Here is a 21,255-nt window from a genome sequence, read left to right on the forward strand (position 1 = left end):
TGTCACTGACTCCTGCTAATCTCAGCAGTGCGAGGGAGGGAGCACCCCTCAGCCAAAAAGTTCCCCCACTGGATCAGAAAAGCTCCTTTACTGAACACATTTACTGAAAGCCTTTTTGTAACTACACATTTAAAGGATTGCTTTAGGTGTGGAGAACCAGTGGTCAAGCAGACCCAAACTTCTCAGACTGTTCTCTCTGTATCACTGTCCACATCTGGGGCTTCACTCAGACCCCTGGTGGTGCAGTCATGGGGGTTGGAGGCAATTTTGGAGGGAGTCCAGTGACTGCTGAGAAGTTGCTGTGACACTAGAAGCAGAAACAGGTCTGCTCCCATGGGCAGGGTATCCTGTATTCACCAAAACTAAATCATCCATGCCAGTTTTGATTCCTCCACGGTCTGACATTGACATGGGGACTTGAACTTGCTGCCCTTCCCCAACAGACAAGCAAGAAGGAAATTAGGCACACAGCCTTCAACTTTCACATGCTTGCAGCAGCCGACTTGGCTCTGCCATTCACCGCTCCTTGGGGAGCTCCCTGTGAAGTTATCTAGATAAGGCTGCTAAACTACTGCCTCTGGCACTAAATTCTCTGTTCTGACCCATGTCCTAAATCCTCATTAATATCTGGGACTCCTTCCAGAACCATCCTTCAAGCATCCAACAGCCCTGCTCTACCAGCTGGTCCTGGTGAAATCAGCATGGCTTCAGCCCAAGCTTTGTAGGGTTGTTCAGACTTGTGAAACAGCTATAGAGGATTTAAAAGAACCTTTAATTCCATGTCAAAGTGCCATCCTTCACCATGGGTTAAAATACAAGGAAAACTTCAAAGAAGAAAATGGAAACAAGAAATTAACATTCCCCCTTGTGTTTGAAAAGCTGCTTGGGAAGTGGATAACATTCAGTGTGTAATGGGCATCCACATCCCTCAGAGAGCTTTGGATATCTCAGCCATTAATTTGATCTTCTTTTCACCCCCACTTGGATCAATGGAAAGATTTTCTACAAGTACATTTTCAGACCCTTGTTCACTGTTAATCTTCCCTCTGTATCCTTTTCAACATCTTCCTCCTAGAGTCTGTCAGTCACTGCCACAGAGATTCATCAAGGCTGTCTTGTAATCGCCGCTGGTATCCTCCTGACAGGAGAAAACATTAAAATATAGGTGAGTAGAGAAGTTCCTCTGCACGCTCCAAGTGCTGACGGTGTCAGTCTGTGGAATATGCCCACACAGGAAAAGGACTTTGGAAAGAGCAAGTCAGAGCTCAGCAGAGTTGCTGCCAGCTGACACACCATCAAAAGCGAATGGAGAAATGGGGCTTGTAGCTAGCACCTGAAATAACATTCATCGAGTCCAATTTTTTCCTTTGGAATGCAGGTGAGCAATTGATCAAGGTTCTGTCCCACAGAGCAGCACAAAGTCAGCACATATGACAGCAAGAAAACCTGTTGTGTTCAGATTTTTTGTCCCTGGGTATTTATGTAGCACCTCTTCCCTACAGGAAGGGAAAAGGCAGTTATATAGTTAGCCCTGACACATGGCATTTTTAAAAAAGCCAAAAATGTGGTCATTTTGGTCTAGAAGCACTACACAAAATATTCACTAGGTAAAGAAAATTTCCTCCCTTTGAATGTTTTGTGGTGACAGGTGTAAAGCTAGTTCCACTTCTCAGAAGCAATGAATGTTCTGTACAGACCCTTGAAGGCTGATCATTAATCAACATGACAGACACTGACAGTGTCAATTATAAGAAGGGCCCTTCATTACAGACCCAGACTTCCCATAGGGACTGCTAAGGACAGGGCTTTTGTGCCATTTGCACAGGGGCAGAGGAATGTCCCAAAGTCCTGGGGACAAATGGTAAAAAAACAGCACTTCAGCACTAACAGGGGAGGCACATTCACTCAGAGCTGAAACTCAAATGCTACAATAAGCCTTGACAAGGTTCAGTTTCTGAACCTATCTCATCACAGTGTAGACCAGGCTTTCACCTGGGATAAGGCAGCAAAAAATCCCTCAAACAACAGAAAAGGAAAAGGAACAAAATACCCCAGCATAATTTTGACACATATGGATGGCACTGGCTTGAGGTAATTAACAATGGCAGAGAGAGAGAGGAGAAAATGGCCCATCAGTGTGGGATAGGTATAACAGAAATGATTCATTTAATTTAGATTCATCTAGAACAGTCATGCAGTGCATGGAAACAGAGACTGGTCCATGAAAATCCTAGTGCAGTGTCTCCTTGGGTTTGCTTTGTCCAAGTCCTTACAGAGAGCATGTGGTCTGACTCACCTTTCAGACACAGGGGTCTCTCAAGGACATGGCTGTTAACAGGCCTAGTGAAGGAGAGCCATGACCACAGCAGATTTGAAATTGCTACTGCTGACAACCATGGAAGCATCCCACAGTGCTGGAGAGATTAGGAATACATGCAACAGCTGAGAACATCGTATCAAGATTCTGCTTACCAAAATCATACTGGAGAGAGACTTTCCTGCAATGCGCTTGAATTCAGGTTTGATAAGATTTAGGTCAACTTCACTTCGAGAAACCAGCACCCTTATCAGAGTCCCATCATCGGTGCCAGCCCCCTGGAACAACAGATACAGCAGTCTGTGATGCTACTGGCTGTTCAAGGGATAAGTTGGGCAAACTAGTCCAGGGCACGAGGAGTCAGCTTTCAAACACCACTTGGCACCTCTCCTGTGGAACATCTGCATCTCTTTCTAGAGGGCCCACCCTCACACCCCTCCCAGGGGCCACTGCCAACACCACAAGCCCACCATGCCTTGTGCACAAGTTTTGCACATGTCAAATGCAAAAGCAAACATGCTAGAGAGGTGGGAGCTGGCACTGAATACAGACTGCCCCTCTGCAGAATCACCCAGGCAGCGCTTGGCTTCAGCCAATATTGTTTAATCACTCACAGGAAAATTAAGATCACACTGCTAACAAAACTGTTATCTCAGCTTTCCAGAAGGTTTGGAGAGCTGACATCTTGCACATACCAGTTAAGTATTACAGGGCACAATCTGCAAACACTATGTGTCCCCATTTTAAAGTCTCATTTTATACTGCCATTGAGAGAATTGCTTCCTAAAAAAATATACTGTGTTCCAGTCTATTTAAATGGAAGGCAAGTCTTCCCCATAAACAACCTCCCAGAAAAGCCTGTTTTGCCTGTGTTCCAGAAAGTGGGGCTGGACTCCCTGCAGACTCTTAAGCCAGAAAAGCCAGACTCCCTTGTTATCTTGAATTTAAAGGGTACTGTTCTACTCAAGGTGTTTGAAAGGATTCTGCTATTGCTTGCAACAATTGTACCAAACCTGCTGAATTTCACCAAAACCTTGGCTCTTCTGGTTTGAATTGGTGGAAGCCAGGTCACAAGTAACTCTGTATGAAAACCAGTGTGTTGTAATGAAGAGTCTTACCTTTAAAGCATTGTACAGCCTCTCTGCAAAGTAGCAACGGATGTTCCTGGTGCATTTCACTAGGCATACAAAAAAGCTCAGTAAGAATCAATGGTAATTCCAGCCCAGGGCAGGAGGTGACTGAGATCCTTCATGCTTCCCATTAATTCAGTGTGCTCCTGGAATCTGAGTTTATCTTATCCAGGAGGTACCCCTTACTTCATACCAGATACCTTTATAAAGCACATCCATCTAATATAAGTCAACTACTGCAGAAGAAAAGGCAGCAGACTCTGACAAAGCAAAGGAAAAGCTCATTACTTACCAATAGCCAGCATGGCATCCTCAAGTGAACCACGAGTTTCACTCTTGATAGAGTCCTCTATGCTCTTACCAGCCAGTTTCTGGTATTCTTCAAACACTGTTTGAAACAAAAAGAACTTATATTTTTTACCAAGTAACCCTCAAGGCCTTTTGTGCCCAATATTTACAGGCATTACTTGTGTGGCAATATGAACACACAGATCCTGCAAAAGCAATGGCCACATTTGCACCAGCTTCAGTCAACATCAAAAATCAGCCACAAAGATGGATGTTAACATTTACCAAAAGCCAAAGCATTCATGGTTCCTAATTCCCTGTGCAGTTCACAGCTAATGGATTTTAAAATTATGACAACACCATTTGGGGAAACTTGCTATTTCAACCACAATTTAAAATTAAAACTGAGAAAAGATGAGCAAAATACAGGTGCAGATTCCAAGATATTGGAGTTCCTACAGTAGCAAACGCTCAGCAACAGGGTCATTGCTTGCCTTATACACTTTGGATACTCCAAGGCTCAGAAACACTGATATCTGTTTCTGCTCCTAGCTTTCTAGGACTAACGAAGAAGGAAAACTGCTATGTAATGCCATAGACATCTTAAGAAACTTTGCTCAGCACCCAAGATCATCAACATTCAAGACACTTTAGGGAAATGGAATATAGAATAGACAGATAGATACAAACTTCTCAACTCAAACTACTCTTTCCATTAAAAACAAATTTAAAAAGCTGCAATAATTACATTCAGACCTAAAAGACAAATAGGTACAGAAGAAATTGCTTAGTGCCACAGTAGGTTCAAAAGACTGATTGCATCATCACAACAAGATGAAATTCAATTCTTAAAGACAGATACAGACAAATACTAAAGAGACCACCTATTTTTTTTTTTGTCTTGTTTATTTTTTAAGGGACCTTGAGAGATTGAATTTGAAACACAAGGGGGAGCTGGCTTCCAGGGCATAGAAACAGCAGCAGAGGACCTCAGCTTAGAAAAAGTTCAGGCATATCTAGTTTATCTTTGGCTAAATTTATCAGTTTTGGGTCCACCTGATTCACAAAGTACTTCATATGCTTAGATTCAGCCAACATAACAAAATCTGTTATGCCTCAAAAGCACAGAGAAGACACTGTTTGGTCTCTGCTGCATGGACAGTGGGAAGCTGAGGTCTCAGCTGGAGCAGGGCTTGTGTCTTCCCTCCCAGCAGCCTCTGATGCCCTCAAAAGGACCTGGGGCAGAAATGCAGGCTGCACCCTGTGACTCTCCAGCACCGAATAACCAGCTACCTTTTTAGTGATTTTTTTTTTACCCCCAGATGAACCCACATCCAAGGGGACATGTCTGTTCACCACACACTCCTACTTAATTAGGACAGTACTCAGTCACTCACTTCTTGAATTTATAAAAACAACTATCCAGTTATCACCACTGTATAAGGGCTCCTGCAAGAGCCAACTGATTTTCAGCTGAATTACATCTTCATAATCTTTCACAAAATCTGCTTGCAGCTTTTGGTCACTGCGTGACCAGGAATTAGAAAACAGGCTCAGGTACTCATTTCTGCCCACCCATGTCTCTCATCTATAGCCCCACCTCCTCTTCTTGCCTAGGGTGATTTGTGATTTTGGAGGCTTGGGGGTGTAGTGCTGGTAATGTGGGCTCTGCTCCATACCTTTCATGAGGTGTGTGGCACTCCTTTTGCACAAGATGGTGATGAACTGGATCTCATCAGTGCCCCGTATCTTCTCTCCAGCAGCATAGAGAGCCTGGAATTAGCACACAGTTATTAGTGAGCTGTTCTGTGTGTGCAGCTGCTAAAGGAACAGAGTTTGGCTGAAGGCATGGCTGGGGTAAAGGGAGTAACCCAAACCACCGTGTCAACCAGAGTCTAGAAGGGCTGGTTATGAAAACCTTTCTGTCTTCCTGACAAATGGAACATCCACTGTCTCCATCCTTTCTACCCCTTCTGCAGCAGCTGGAACAGCCAACAATACACTTGAGGTTTCCTCCCTTTTCTCTCCTCTTCCATTCCACCATAGCCATATCAAAAGCAGATGAGCCAAAGCCCAGGCCTCATCACCCCTCTCTGGAATGGCAGAGCTCAGCAATGCAGGCAAAATTGAAAAAAACCCCAAGTTACTTAAAGATAACCCCACCCCAAATTATTGTGACTCCAACCCTCTGCTGACACTGAAACACTCTGAAGTTCAAGAAGGTTGGAATGCAGGCATATCAGTGATCTCAGGTATTTGAGAGTACCTCTGCATCCTGAAGAGCCAGGGCTGTGTCCACATAGAGGGTGGCATTGTCCCTCTCACCCTATGAGCAGAAAAAGAAGGGTAACAATTATGTCTCATAAAGATTCTTCCATAAATAAGGATCAGAGCACTCATTCTGATCAAAGACCAATTATCCTCTCAGTTATCTATTTCTGCAGAGTACTCAAGCACTAATATTTCAGACAGCATGAGTTCCCGCTCCTTCACTGAAAGGCGCTGAAGTCAATCATATGAAGCAGAGTAAAAAATTGCTCAGTTATTCTGCTACCAGGCAGGAAAATTCCAAAAATGTGGTAGGGTAAATGCACTCAGGCACTGAGGGCACAGGCCCTGGAAAAGTGGTGAATCCTAGTGGAGTGGCACTGTTTTTTAAGACCTTTGCAGAGTACAGTGGCTTTAGACACATGTGAAAGTGAGGTGTCTCTGCAGGAGAGCTGGCTGTAAGTTCCCAGCTCTCTTACTGCTGCTGAGGGAGAGAGAGTTCCCCGCTTCAGTCACATCACAGCTGAAACTGATCCAGTCCAAGTGACATGGCTGTCTCTGCAGTTTATCTGGTGATCATGACTGTACTGGTTCTCCCATTGCATGTCTACTCCAGAAAAGAAGAGAGAAATGTGAAGACCTTTATACCCTCATTTCTCTTCTCAAGCATTACCTGAAGAAGGCAAACCAGAATCTGCTCTAAGTAGCCGCTCGTTTCTGATTTTATGTCTTGCTCCAGATCAGAACCGTATGCTACCCAAGGGAAAGAGAAGGACAAGAGAAGGATTTGTTATTTATTTAGGCGATACAGTCAAGATATTACCAGTAACCCAAGCCCACACAATAGCCTGACACTGAGCAAGAGGGTCATCAAGGAAAAAACAGGGCTGAGAGCAGCTCACACCCTCTGTGATGCCCAGGTCAGCATTTGCATCGGGCTGAGACACTAGCTCCTCTGATGTCCAAGAAATAAACCCAGAGCTAATTTTAAAGGTATAGCTGAAAGGATGAACAAAATAAAATATTTACAAATTGATAAATTCCCAGCTATTCAATGGGGAGAAAAGCCAAGTGCACAGCTATAGTTTTGTCTATGTTCCCACAGTACTCTGTACCCAAACTGAACCAAATTCATAATTTGCTGACCCTTGGCTGCAGCTGGATGAAGACCTAGAAAGGGATTTTCAAATTCTCCCAGCATAGCCATGTTCTGTTTGCCAGCTGAAAGCAGAGTTTATTGCTTTAAGAGTTAAATGCTTTTAGAAAAGCCATTTTCTTGCTGACAGTGCTAGCTGATAACGCCTGCCTGTTGAGCTCTGACCACAGAAATCTGAGCCCCAGGCACTTACCTTCTTTGTACGCCTTGATAATCTCCTTGATCTGCGCTTTTGTCCGAGATGCCAGGATCTCTATGATAACACTTTCCCTTGTTCCCACACCCTATAATAGAAAACACAGTGGAGAAATAAAGGTGGAGACAGGTATTTAGTCACGGAAATGATTTACTGCTAGAGAAGTATGGTGAAGGGAAGAGTTGGATGGCAGCAAAGTCAGGATGTGTGCTGAGCTGTAAGAAAGCATCGTGATGAAAGCTGGAGGCACAAAACACATTTGGGTTGAACACTGTTTCTTTTACCAAGGTGCCTAATTTGTAAAGGATGCTTTTATATAACCCTACATTTTCTCAGTGCTTTTCTGGAGTCAGATCTTTGACAATAGACAGCATTAAAGGAATGCAGGGGGACCAATGTTTGGTAGTCAGTCCATCTTTATACCATTTTAACAGGTCACTCTGCATCTGAAACTTGTAAAGATACATTATCAATAGGTAGGGTCCCATCCGACCCCAGCCTAGCCCTTGCACCACCACTCCTTGATTCCTTAAAGGTTTCATGGCTCAGCTGGGGCATCAGGGCAGCAGGTTTGGGTGTGAATTCAGTCTTGTTGTTGCCTTCCTAGGCTCTATGAGTCATGTATGTACAGAAACTTTCTTACATCTATAAATATTTAAGCAGCATTTTCCCCCAGAATATTAATAGTACAATTAAGTATTTCTCAAAGGCTACTGCTAATAACAAACTTAACCATGTAACAGTCCAGTTATTAACACTTGCACAAGTGCAGGAAATTAGCACTGTATTTGTGCTACTACTTAAATATCAGCATGCAATTTTCTTACCTTCATGGCATCATACAGCTCCTTGGCATCATACTTGAATGGGGGGTACATGAGAGCTACAATGAGCCTCTCAAAGTTGCCACTCAGTTCAGACTTCAGGCTTTCAATCAGATCCTGTCAAATGTGCATCATCACATGGTTACATAAACAGACCCACAGGATCATTCTGCTGCACATGCTGCTTCTATCGCCATGGCCCAAGTAATGAAGGTGAATGACAGCATTGCTGATTCATTAAAAAAGGTCCTGAGACTGAAAAAGGCACCTAACTCCAAAATGGGGTTTGTCTAGATGTTTATACATTCCCTGTTTTCTTGATATTTGCGCTTTCTCAATAATTTATCCTGCAGCAAATCTTGCTCCACCCTGCTTAACTCACTGAGCAGAGCCAGGTAGCTGAAGGCCTTGCACTGAGCAAGGGTGTAGCTTCAGAGAGATTCCCAAAACTGCATCTAAACTTGCACCCAGGACATCTGCAGAATCAGGACTGCAGTCTGCTTGAACTTCAGATACACTTCAAACTTCCCTCTGACTATTATGCAGGTTTTCCTCCCTCTGTTGCATGACTCTATCTGTTTTAGTGGGATGCAAGGGCTCTATTTATTCATTGTTCCATACCCACCACCCCCATATTTGCTTCCCTTTCTTAGGCTTTGTATGGCAGTCCCCTTTCCAGGAAGGCTCACAGTAGGGCTGAAGGTATACAGTCTGCTGGTGAAAAGATTTTCCCAATAAAAGTAACATTTTCCCAATAAAAGTAAGATTTTGTCAAAGAAACAAAGAGAGACAAAGGAAAACACAGTTGTCAATAACCACAGAATTTCCAAACAAGCGTAATTAAATAAGTCTTGAAATTGAACTTTTTTTGACATTTAAAAAGGCCTGAAACAAACCAGTATTTTACTCAACATGTCACTTAGATGGGTATCAATTTTTGTTACAGCTTCAAATCAATAAGAAGCTTCACTTCAAATTAAGACTGATTTTAAAAAAGTATTTCTGGTCAAAATGCATTTTTAAAAAATTGAATCTTTAGGAGAACAACATTTTTTCCTGGTCAAACATTAATTTTATACATTCATCATAGGCCTTATAAATAGGTATTAGTCTACTTATTTGCAGAAGACCTGCATATAGTTTGCATCATGCTTTCAGAAAGAAGTGTACGCCCATTTACTACATCCTGCATGCAGTAAACCAGTGATTGAAATGGCATTGTTTTGGAAGAACCTTTCCAAACTGTGCTTTGAAGGATTTGGCAATCTCTTGACGCTGCAGATTGCTCCTCTTGGTTAGGACATCAATTATAGCTTGTTCATCAGTCCCTGTGGAAAGCAACAATAAATCATAAATACAGTGCACAGAATAAGCTGAGACTGGTCCAAAATCCCAATCTGAATATTTAGACACCCTTGTCTGGTTCACTGCCTCTGTGTAGAAGTTTAAGTACATACCGAGGAAACTTTAATATTAGATTTTCACAGTAAAAAAGAGGTGATATCTCTGGATGCAAATTTTCTAAGGAATTGATTTCAACTTAGCAATTATAAGAACATAGAATTTACATATGTGGTTGGAGTCAACTCACCCAGCCCTTTCATGGCGTTGTACAGAGTCTGAGCATCAGGTGCAGCATTAAAATTTAAAGTACCTGCCACAGACCTGCCCTCTGCTTCACTCTGAAAGAAGAAGAAAAGTACACGACTTTCCACCACTGCTTTTCATCAGCTGGAGAAAAAGCATTTGGAAAGTACATTAATGATATTTATTGCCTCCACAGGGTGAAGTCACAGAAAATAGGAGAGAGTGGCCAGAAGTTTTTCAGCAGAGCAAAAAGAGAACACAAGTTTCTCTCCAAAGAGAACACAAGTTGCCTGTTCCCACCTGCCTGTACCAGCCTTTGCTGGCAGGAACATGAAGTGCAAAGCATGGCTGACAGTGCTGCAAGCATTGTGAGGTCAGACAGAGTAACAGAAAAAGCACAGACTCTAATAGACTGGACTTTCCTATTCACCCCTTAATTACAGTCCTTCACAGCATGGATGCTGTTGTACCATACTGCATTTCTCAGTGGGTTGGTGCAGGATAGCTTTTAGATAGCTTTTTGAATTCCTGAAATTGTCTGTTCTCACAGACCATTTTCTTCAGCAGCTGCTGCTGCACTTCTGCACAGCTAGTTTCAAGAAGGGAGCTGGAAGGATTTGGGGCAAAAGACTACTTTGAAGGAAGAGATCCATCTGGAGGAGTGCTGGTTTGGTGTTCTTCCCTGTACCAAGAATCAGATACATCTACACCAGAATCCTCCTAACAAACCCCTGAGGTGCTGACAGTACAGGCCCAGGGCATAAAAGACACACTGAGGCTTATTTTAGTCACCACAAGGTAGTAGGGCCATCAACCAGAACCCAGGCAAAATTTCACAAAGCTGGTAGTCAAAGAACTGGCTTGAATATATTGTCACATCTATCACAAGCTGGTCCTGTCAACAGGGGGAGTATTTGGGTGGGTAGGCATGAAGAGTCATCATCACTTAACTACAATAATAAACACAATTTTCTCTTTCCCAGAAGCAGGATATCTAAGTTGGATACTACTGTATTCTCATAAATTTGCCTTTGGAGGCAGGGTTAATATTAAACTAATGGTATCAGTATGACCTGATAAATATTTTAATGGGCATGGCTACACAGTGAGATAAAAATCAGAGATTATGGATGAGAAGGAAGAATTAGGGTTGTCCCACCTGACTTACATAACATGGACCACCAAGTGCTGCCCATCAGCCTCCTGCTATGATGCAAATCCCTTCTGCTCTTACTTCCCATGTGAAAGAGAACCAGTGGGTACAGCTGGCACCTTTGCATGGAGCAGTGACAATGAGGAGTATTGAGAGAGGCAGCATGTTCGACAATCAGCAAGACTTGGAAAAGTTTGCTTTACAGCCAGCACAGAGACACTCCTGCACCACCACACCTTGCTCCCAGCAGAAAGAGCAGCTGTGAAGCAAATGGTGTCAACAGGAAACTTCACAAGAGATGCAGCTTTGAGTCCCAATGGTCACCGAGCAGCGAGTATAAGGCTGAGGAGAAGCTGTCACTGCAGAAAACAGCAGTGACAGAGCAGGGGGCATTGCCACCTCCAACAGTTTGTCATTGGCCAAGAAGAATTTGAGCTGGGAGGACCATTTCAAGTGCTCCTTTTCTAGCCCTCTGCCAAGACGGCCAGCACCACCACAGCTTCCCTGGGCAGTGGGTTAGACTCATCCATCTGAGTCTGCTTTGAAAAGGATGCCAGTCCTCTCCAGCTGCATGCAAGGGCCCTGTGAAGAAACCCCCAAACATTCTGGACCCATGCCTGGTGACTCAGTGAAAGAGGGAGTACAAAGCTGAGCTTTCATTTGGAGGCAGTGGAAACAAATTAAACAATGATCTTTTTTGGTACGAATTCTGATAAAGAGTTACGGCCCTTCCTGCTGAGTAGCACATTTGTGACTCACTCCTGCACCTCATTCTCTGTGCACTTGGCTGTTGCAGCCCAAGTACAATTGCACCAGCTTTTTAGAGAATCCCTGTTCACTTTGGTCCTGTTTCCCAGCTGAATTAATCCTACAACTCCCTAAGTGAAACTTCTCAAGGCGTTCGTGCTCATGTAAATATAAATAATTGGCATGAAAGCAGCAGAAGCAGTGTCCCTTACAGCTGATGCTGTGAAAAGTTTTACCTATAAATGAAAGGAAGAAGGAATAAAAGTTTTACTACCAAAATATTTTCAAACCTAAATGATAGACTTTTTTTAAAAAGCTGGAATCTGGGGACGGGTTAGGTTACTGTTTGCATTTTGTTCAGTCAATATTTTCTGAGAAAGTTTCACATTTTTTCATTCCTTTTGCTTTTGAACTGTATTTTTTAATGAAGGGTTTAGAAAACCAAAGTTTTTCCCAATCCTTCTTTGGACCTCTCATTTTCTTCTCACGCCTCCACCCCCTACAATACCAACTGGTACTGGATCACTGGAGTTTAAGGGCTTTTCTCCTTCTTTTCTAGCTCTAATTTACAAATTATTTCCAGCTTGGGGGTAGAAGAGAATAGATCATCCAAAAGGAAAAAAAATGAAATGAGAGCTACTCCAAGCTCAAGATAAATATCTATTTTATTATACCAAACTTCCGAAGGAAATAGAGAGGCAGAGAAAACTCAGAAGGAAGATTACAATTTGAATCTTTCTGGGGAAAAAATATTTTGAGACCTGGGAGTAAACCTGGCCTCCCACAGAGGCTGATGGGGGAGCTGGCACATCACCAGGGCTACCTGCTGCCTGGTCTGAGGCAGACCCCAGGTGCTGCCTCAGCACAGCCCATGAGCTTCTCCCCATCCTGCCACATTCCTCTCAGAGCCACAAGCATTTACAAGAGAACATACACAGCATTTCTGGCTCTGGCAAAGAGACAGGCTGCTCAAGACACATTATTGTTGCAATATTAAAAACCCACCGAAGACAGACATTGCGGCTTGACCATATCTTCCTCTGTGACCACAGCTTGCCAGCACAACAGGGGACCAAAAATGGGGACAGGCCACCACGCTGAACTCACTGCCACAGGACAAGGAGCAGGGAAGGAGCCCACAGCTTCAGCTGTGTAACTTTGCTGTTGCATGGTAGCATCTCTCCATGAACACAGAGACACAAACATCCCCTGCACCTCTCTCAACTAAGGGTACAGATAGGATCTGCTCCTCCTCCTACAGCCAGCAGTCATATCAACACCCTCCATCAATGTTTTTGAAGTACTGAATGCTATTTTACAGCCAGAAAACAGTAAAAAGGTCTTGCTGATTTTTAAAGGAAACTGTTCATTCCCACACAGTGCCTGATACAACTTATAAGTTACCTTATTACAGTGCCAAAAACGCTCAGAGTATCAGTAAATCCTCTACTTACCCAGGCCTTCCACCATGCCATTGTGGTCTCAGTATCGTTACCTGGCTCTGTTGGTGAAGAAAACCACACATATCACACCTCAGAGTTTGGGAATCTGAGATTTGAAGGGAGGCATAGGGAGGAGAGGAAGAAACAAAAGCTCTTTTCAATAAACTCACCACAAGAAAAATGGAATAACTGTACTCCTCTGGAGGCTGGTTCCCTCTGGAAGCCGCAGAATGTAACTGGTCTCTCGGGCACACGCAGGTATAAAGCATCCTTATCTACAAATTCCACAGGGCAACACCCTCCCACATGGCTCAACCTGTTTTTCACATATGATCTCACAGGGAGAGTTCAAGTTGCTTAATAAATGAGGCTTCCCTTGTGAGGAGACCTAAATTCAACCTTGTTGACTCATTGTAATTTTTCCACTTCTTCTCCCAATACACGCCCTTCCCTGCTAACATTTTGGCCTCTGGCACAGATACAACATACAAATTACAACCAGGTAATTTCTCAGCATAAAAGAGACTAGATGAATTCAGCTATAACTGAACAAGCCATTCACTATTACAGACTCTTTCTACCTCTGCTGATCTGGAACACTGCCAAACAGGACTCTAGAAACATAACATACCTTCCTCTACCTCCCTTCAAAAACTTATTTAAAAAAACTCAAAGCCAAACAGCCTAAAAATTTCCAAACCAAACAAACCACATACCCAGCCAAACTCCACATCATCCATGTCCTACACCTTACAGTGGAGCTCCTTAAAGCATCAGATTGTACAGAGACTTAGGAGGTCCCAAATCCCACACCTAGACTTCCACAGCATGAGTCACAAACATTCTCTAGGGTAATGTGGGACCAACACATCTAAGGCTAACAGGTTTGAGTAATGACTACCCCAGCTAAGTGTCATAGGGCTTGCAGTAGCTGCTGTGACATGTTAAGGTTTAGGAGCTGAGTGCAAAACTTCTCTTTTTTCAAAAGAAAAAGAACTGAGTTGAACAGCTTCTCATACTTATATTTGGTGAAATGTTTCTATGAAATCATCTGAAATACCTTATGGTTGTAGCAATATTTTCCTGTCTAGACTTTTGTCAGAATCTCCCCATGCCAGCATTTATTTATTTATTTGCAGTGGAAAGCTGCCTTGCTGGAAACATTCCCACCAGCTGTATCTTAACACTTGCTATATAGGAGCTTTGTGCCCTCCACATTTACAGGCCCATGTGGGATGCTGGGTAAACATCAAACTATGGGCCTCTCTTATTTCCCTCCCACACACTATTTCACTTAACTCAGCAAGGCCCCTGATGGCCTGGGAAGTTGCCCTGGCTGTTCCCAAGAGAATGAGCTGGGCCAGCCTCCAACACATCCATCATTGGCGAGGGCAAGTTGGGAAGGAGGAACAGCATCGCCCTTGGTACAACAAACATGCTGATGAGTCTGCACTGGCTTTGTTCCCACTCACATGTGAGAGGCAGGATGATCAACAGCACACTGCAAGGAGAGCTCATGAGTGGTCCTTCAGTCCTCCTCCTCCTCCCGGGGTGGCAAAGTGCCTTTGCACGCAGGGTGCATCTGCTTCTTCTGGATGCCAGTATCTGCTCCCTACACACACATTTCCCTCTGTTGGGATAGAATTGGTCAGCTTGCCATGGAGATTAGCTTTCTTGAGGACTCCAAGGACAAAGAAGCCCTTCTAGGCAGAAAATCACAGAGTTACAGCAAGCAGCCATAGGGCACAGAGGGCAGGAGAGACCAAACCAGACAGCAAATGGGAAAAAGTCTGAGGGCTCATTCTTGCCATCATAAACGAAAAAGGCTGTGAAGGGACAAACCAGGGGATTTTAATGCATAGAAACACTGGCCAGGTTTTAATCAATATGGACAGGCTAGGAAAGGTCTGGAGAACCTGAAATGTGCTGCAAGACCCAGAGCAAGGCTGCACAGATTAACATAGACCAGAGCAGTTGGCACTCGCAGGCTAGTGGAGCAGAGGGCAGACCAGTGCCCCTTTTGCTTGTGCAAATATAGTTACCCTCAGCAGCTATAAATATGAACAGATTTGTCTTCATTGCAGTTCTTGTCCCCCCCTCAGCACTTGTGCTCTGTGAGAGAGCTTATCTGTGGTTCATGGACTTTACTGCTGTGTACCAGAGACACAACAGCTGTTACAGCACCAGCAAGCAATGCAAGGCACAGCCTCACACATAGCTCAGTTATTACCCTCAGGAACATGCAGCTCTTTAGAAAAGGGGCAGAAAATGATGCATGGACTCTCCCAAGCTCAGCCTTCTCACCCTGGCATTGCCCCCCAGCCCAAGGGCCATACCTGCATTTCAGATACTACTCTGTTTTGAAAAATGAACCCCAAATGCACAAACCAGACTGTCCAGAAACTCTGCTCAACATAGTATTAAGGTGGTTAGAATTTGTCTCAGACAGTGATTGTGTGTGCTTGCAATGCAGTGCACTGTGGTACCCCACAAAATGCAGCCTGTCTCTGATCTGTCTGCAGGAGGAGTGCCTGGGCAGTGGGTCAGTCACACCATGGCTGCAGACACCCACGGTGTGTCAGTACAGTGACTCTCTCAGGCCTCACCCACCGGCCTCCTCCAGGCTTCCAGAGTCCCTGCACCTGCTGACACACCCATCAGCCAGCAAGAGTGGGCAGCAACCTCCATCAGAGCAGCATCTTACACCATAATCAGCTGTGGGTTTGCATTTTTAAGCCATTTAGTTCAAGCCAACTTTCAGCTAGACAAAATGCAGCAGGGACCCGTATATTTAGCTTTTCTTCACTCTGCCCCGGGTCTTCCCAAGCTTGAATCACTGACATCAGAGCTGCCCCTGGTATGTACTCAGCCAGCACAATGGGAATAGAAATCACAATCAGGATTTTAAACACAAAGGTACCAATAGCCTTGGAAGGATGCACGACTGATATCACTTCAAGAAGCTTTTGCTACCCATTAATCTCAGCAGGTTTGTTGTAGGCTGAATAACAGCAGCTTAAAGGATGCTCTAATTTAGATTGAGGATGCCTAAAGTCTTCTAGGGTACAGAGGCAGCCCCCTTTTCCATCTAGGAGTTTGTGAAGTCTGGCTCTATGCCTGGAAAGTTTCAGGCCAAGAACTGACTTCTTTGGAATATGAAAGCCTGTGGAAACCAGGTCCTCAAATGCTCAGCAATTTCCTTTCATGGCTTTCACTTCTAATAAAATCGTTTCAAGACTAACAAAACAGCACAGTCCATTGGGAATTTCATCCCAAAGTATGCATTTGTTTGATTTTTTCTAGCCAGGAACTTGGAAATCAAGTGGAATCATTGAGGAAAAGGCAGACCAAACACAGAGATATACTGTTGGGCAAAGCAGTAATACTATAACCATGTTACATAAGTACTTAAATTTGAAGAAGAGCATGCCCTTTAGACCAAACAGGTACTCTGCTACAAAGCTACAAAATGGGATACCTTTCTCCAACCCAGTCTGTAAGCAGAACCCTGTAGAACTGGAGCTCTGACAAGGACCCAGTTCAGCAAATGTCAGAATTGGTTTTGTTAATGTATGAAAGAAATGAGCAAACTCACACAGTTCTGTGCTTTCCAGATCTGAACATTACCCTTGCACAAGTCTTTTAGCTTGACACCCATTACTAACAGCACCTGGCCCTACCTTCCACAGCCCAGCCTCTTGCTGCAGCAGCTGCCGTGCCTGCAGACAGGCTCACACTCACTGTGAAACCATGGCAGTTTCATCCTGCAGGTTTTAAGCCATTGTGTAAACAAGAGCAGAGACCAGGCACTACCTTCTGCTGCTCCATTTCCCTACCCCTACCACCCCCCTGCCTCCGTTTCTTCCTGTTTATCACTCTCAACCACCTCACCTGAAATCAGATCTCCAAATGGAGAGCTGTGCAAATTTGCTAGCAAGCCTGTGCAAACAAAGTTATTATCTTTTTATGAATGAGGTGTCAGCTGGGTGGGGAAAAGGGTCAGATGGGGAAGGCAGCAGTTTAGAGCAAGGAGAAAATCTATAATGCAAAAATAAAGTTCCTAAAGCCCTGCCAAAATTGTACTACTTGTCAGCTCACAACTCACCCTGCCATTTCTTCTGGTGCCTTTGAACCAAGCTTCACAGTGAAAATGACCCCAAAATAGGTTTATTTCCATTTGAAAATCATTACCACATTTTAATTTTTGAAGTTGCACTGCAAGCAGCCATGAACCAAGCATAAAAGAAATTTCATGTTGGATGTTGTGGAGCATGTTCAATTACAGAAGGAACAAAAGGGTAAAAACTCAGGGCTAGATTCTCCTCAGCACCTCAGTGTCAGGGGTGCCTATGCTGTGGGGTCTCTGCCCAGAGGTTAGTGAAGGGTGTGGACCTGGCTTTTCCCAGCAGCTTCCCTGCCCAGGAACACTCTGCTGCAGGTGGGAGAGTCAGGGCGAGGCACCAACACTTGCCCTGCCTCTGCTCTGGCACTGACCGGCTGAGCATTTTTCTGCTCATTCCTTTCTTAGCTCGTGCTGGTGCCAAGGAATTCCTCCCAGTTGCTCTAACAACCATTCCCCACACAAAACAGGCAATTGCTGTACTCGTTTAACCCCAAAGACCAACAAAGAAAGCACCCTGTGAATCACAATGGTCAGAGGCAGCTCACTTGGGTCTGATGGGGACATGACAGGTGCCAGGAGCTCACATGCCAGCAGAGGCAGCATCCAGCAAGTCTTTGAATGCTTGGCTGTGGTGTATTTTGTACATGTACCAACCTGCATCTATGGGAATTGGTGTTTGTGTGCTTCTTGATGGAAAAAGCACAGGTGATTGTACAGAATTAAACACAGTCCTGCTGTTTGAAATGACCCTGTGATGGAGGCAGACTCACACAGAGCAACCTAAAAAAGTAAAAAAGAAAAATTTGCTCACATCCCTGGATGTGTCCAAGTCCAGCTGTTTGTAGCAAGGCAGCAACATGCACCTCACTGCTTGCAGTCTCCCAGTTATGTCAGAGCTGAGCAGCATCCATGGCCTTTTGGCTGATTTTGGTTCCCTTCCCACTGCTGCAGCATTGCAGTGACCCCAGTGAAGTCAGTGTGCTCGTGCCACTCACACAGGTAACACTGCAATGCATACCCAGATCTCTCTTGGAGGGTGTAGAAAAGGCATCCTAAAATCTTGCCAAAGCAAAACAAAACAAAGAGACATGAAATAATGCTTCCCTGCCCTGGGGCCATGGCTGCTGGGGCCAGCCCTGGCAGAGAGGATCATGCACTTTGCTTGGCTGCAAACACACTGACAGGCTAGTTTTACACTTATTTCCTGCTGTTAAGTTAGGGCTGCTCCTGAGTTACCAAAAATACTGGAATGCCAAACGTGAATCATGTGCTTGCCAGGATCAGGAGCCTCTCCAGCCTCTTGCCTGTGCCCCAGGGGTTGCTGCAAAGGTACCCAGAGAGGGAAGCTGGCAGCTGCTAAGTCTGAGAGCAGCCCCATAGCTACAATTGCTGAACCTGCCTGGCCAGGAGGGCTGAGCTCTGTCCTTGCAGGAAGGGAAACTGAGGCACAAATGGAGGGCAGAGAAACAGCCAAACTTGATTGGCCTGCACTAACCTCACAGGAGGGAAGGAAAGGCACTCCACAAAAACAACTGTGCAGAGTTTGTGATCCCTGAGGTGCTCCATCAACTCCTCAGAGCCCCTGCTGGCACCAGCAGGCTGCAGATCTGACCCATGGGAGCAGACAAACACCACCCCTGCCTGGCTCAGGAAAAGGAGAACAGGATCCATGAGGGATCCAAAACCTCAGCCTCCAGCCACAACTGCCAGGAGACCATGGCAGAGACACTTCCTGAGACCAGCTGGGAGGCATCCTGCCTTCTCTTCCCAGGGTGATGCTGGGTCCAGCTGGCCTGGGTTAGAGGCAGGGCTGCTCCTTTGCTCCTGTGTGGCCCAGAGGGAACTGAGATATTTCACATTTGTGAGTTACTTAAGCAATGCAAATGATTCCTATTGGCAGAAACAGAGACAGAGCTGGGAAGTTCCAGAGCCTGCAGAGTTACAGTTTCTCTCTGCCCACTTTTTTCCATAGAGAAGAGTAAGTGCTTCAAGGCACAAGTAGTCTCTGATCATAACCACTGGCCTGGGAAGAGACAGACCCCACCAGAGTCTCTCTCACTGTCCTGGCAGACAGGACACTGTCACCCTGCTGTCCCAGGTACAGGCTGTTTGCACTCCTGGAGCTGGGGTTTTCCTGGTGGGCTATAGAAGAGCCAAGTCTACCATTGTGATGATGGCTTTCAAGGGTTTTTAACTACCTTCTGAAGGCACTGGCTGCTGAGGACACTGCAGCATTTCCCTGTTGGAAACAACAGCCTCACTGATGCGTTGAAATCCCTTTATCACTGATGATCCAAACATACCTTACAGAGGTGCACCAGAAATCCAGGAAAACAAAACAACAAAAATAACAAAAAAGCTGAACTAGGACAAACCTCTACCCCCTAGGCACATTCACTGATAACTAAGATATTCTTGATGCAAAAGGAGAGAGAGGCACAAAGCAGGAACAGTTGTGTTTCTGAAGAGATTGAGCTGCCACATATGCTTACCGTATTTTTCCGTTGGCTTTGATTGGCCAAAAATGTCTCTGATGATGAAGGGGAATCTTGAGACTCCTGTTTCCACCTCGAAACACCTTTCTATGTACTGAAAAAAAACAGAGACTAGAAAACATTAGAGGGCACTAAGTATTTTACCCTAACAGTGCATAAGGCATGACCAGTAAGGCAAGAGTTGCTGTATTTGGTCCCCTGTGGCAAACACAGGGGTGTTTATTGCATGGCCATGGCTTGGCAGCTGTGTTCCTGTGTTCACTGGGAGAACTCATGCTCTCAATCTTTTCCCTGTGCCATTAAAGGGAAAAGTGTACACTCTAAGTGTGAGGTGTTCTGGGTCACAGGACCTAGGGGAGGTTTTGCAGGGCTCCTATTTCTACCCTGAAGAATCAGACAGTCTGAGGTCCAGAATCACGGCCCAGAGGCTCAGCAAGATGCAGAACATCAGTGTGGATGAAGGGCAAGGCAGCTGCTCCATGCCAGGGATAGGCTGCTGTGAGGAGAGCTCACCTCAGTGAGTGACTTCTGTGGCTGAGACACAGATGGGCTTATCTAAGGCCCTTCAGTGAAGTACTGACCCATGCAATCATGCATTTCTGAAAGCTTAAAAGGAAACATTTCTCAGTCTGTATCGCAGGCAAAAGCTTCCAGCAGGAAAGCTTTCTTTTAGAGAGCATTTTCATATCATACATAACCTCACAGTCCGAGCTGCAGTCAGAAATCAGTGATTTTACCCAGCCAGGAAACTCCAGTGCAGCCTCCTGTGCAGTGAAAAGGAAGGTCCTCTGATGTGCAGGAAAAGGGGAAATTTGTCACAGAAACAGATGAAACTTGAGATGAGTCCCATCCCAAAGGGCAAAGCACATTCACAGAGCAAAGACCAGACAGCTTCCAGCATGGGCAACATGCTCTCCCTGTGGTTTCTCAAGGAATGAGAGGAGAGGGGAAAAGAGCATTTTTTCCATTCCTGGCTCAGGTTGCTGAAGCCAAAAAATTCTTGTTGCTGACTTTCATGCAGACAGATAGGGCAGAGGTTTTTATATGTGAACATATAAATGCCACTCCTGAGACTGCGAAGGACATTTGATGAAAGATTCTAAATCAGCACTAGAGGCTATTTATAGAAAATTCTATATCCAAAGACCTGGATCTGCACATTCCCAGTCTCTGGGAAAGTTCAGGTCAAATCTGAATTTTGTTGTCTCAGGCACGTGTAAATTTAAGCAGCCACAGCTGCAGCCAATCTAGGGTTTTTGTTAATGCAGAATAAAAATGCCCAGAGCCTTGGCTGCAGGAGCACTTTTGTTTATCTGATCTCTTCCAAGAGCCCAAGCCTGCTTTTTGAGTAAGAAGCAGATGGAAGAACAAAACAGAGTGAAGGCCACAAAACCATACTGGGTGACTATTGTCTGGCCAGCTTGGGGTGCAGAGTGAGAGCAAGCCAGGCTCTTTGTCAGAGCCCCTGCCTCCAAGAGGGAACAGCACAGCTCCAGGCCTGAGGATTTCAATTCCCATTAGCAGCACAG

General features: G+C 44.8%; 1 protein-coding gene across 3 annotated transcripts; it reads right to left on the reverse strand.

Moving 5' to 3' along the window:
- Positions 1-796: 796 nt before the first annotated feature.
- On the reverse strand, positions 797-13,156 carry LOC118688277 (annexin A8-like). Of its 3 annotated transcripts, XM_036385740.2 has the most exons (12): positions 13,121-13,156; positions 9,771-9,861; positions 9,413-9,507; positions 8,183-8,296; positions 7,353-7,443; positions 6,677-6,756; positions 6,002-6,061; positions 5,415-5,508; positions 3,740-3,835; positions 3,436-3,494; positions 2,473-2,595; positions 797-1,138 (listed from the first exon to the last, which is right to left on the reverse strand). In XM_036385740.2, the coding sequence occupies exons 1-12, from the start codon at positions 13,139-13,141 to the stop codon at positions 1,082-1,084; spliced, it is 981 nt and encodes a 326-aa protein (XP_036241633.1). In that variant the 5' UTR covers positions 13,142-13,156; the 3' UTR covers positions 797-1,081. The 3 variants fall into 3 exon arrangements, with proteins under 3 accessions (XP_036241633.1, XP_036241635.1, XP_036241634.1); XM_036385742.2 differs by lacking the exons at positions 9,413-9,507; positions 9,771-9,861 and having other exon boundaries at positions 13,121-13,141; XM_036385741.2 differs by lacking the exons at positions 6,677-6,756; positions 7,353-7,443 and having other exon boundaries at positions 13,121-13,141.
- Positions 13,157-21,255: the final 8,099 nt, after the last annotated feature.

Source organism: Molothrus ater, chromosome 8 (assembly GCF_012460135.2).
Source record: "Molothrus ater isolate BHLD 08-10-18 breed brown headed cowbird chromosome 8, BPBGC_Mater_1.1, whole genome shotgun sequence".
NCBI classification, from domain to species: Eukaryota; Metazoa; Chordata; class Aves; order Passeriformes; family Icteridae; genus Molothrus; species Molothrus ater.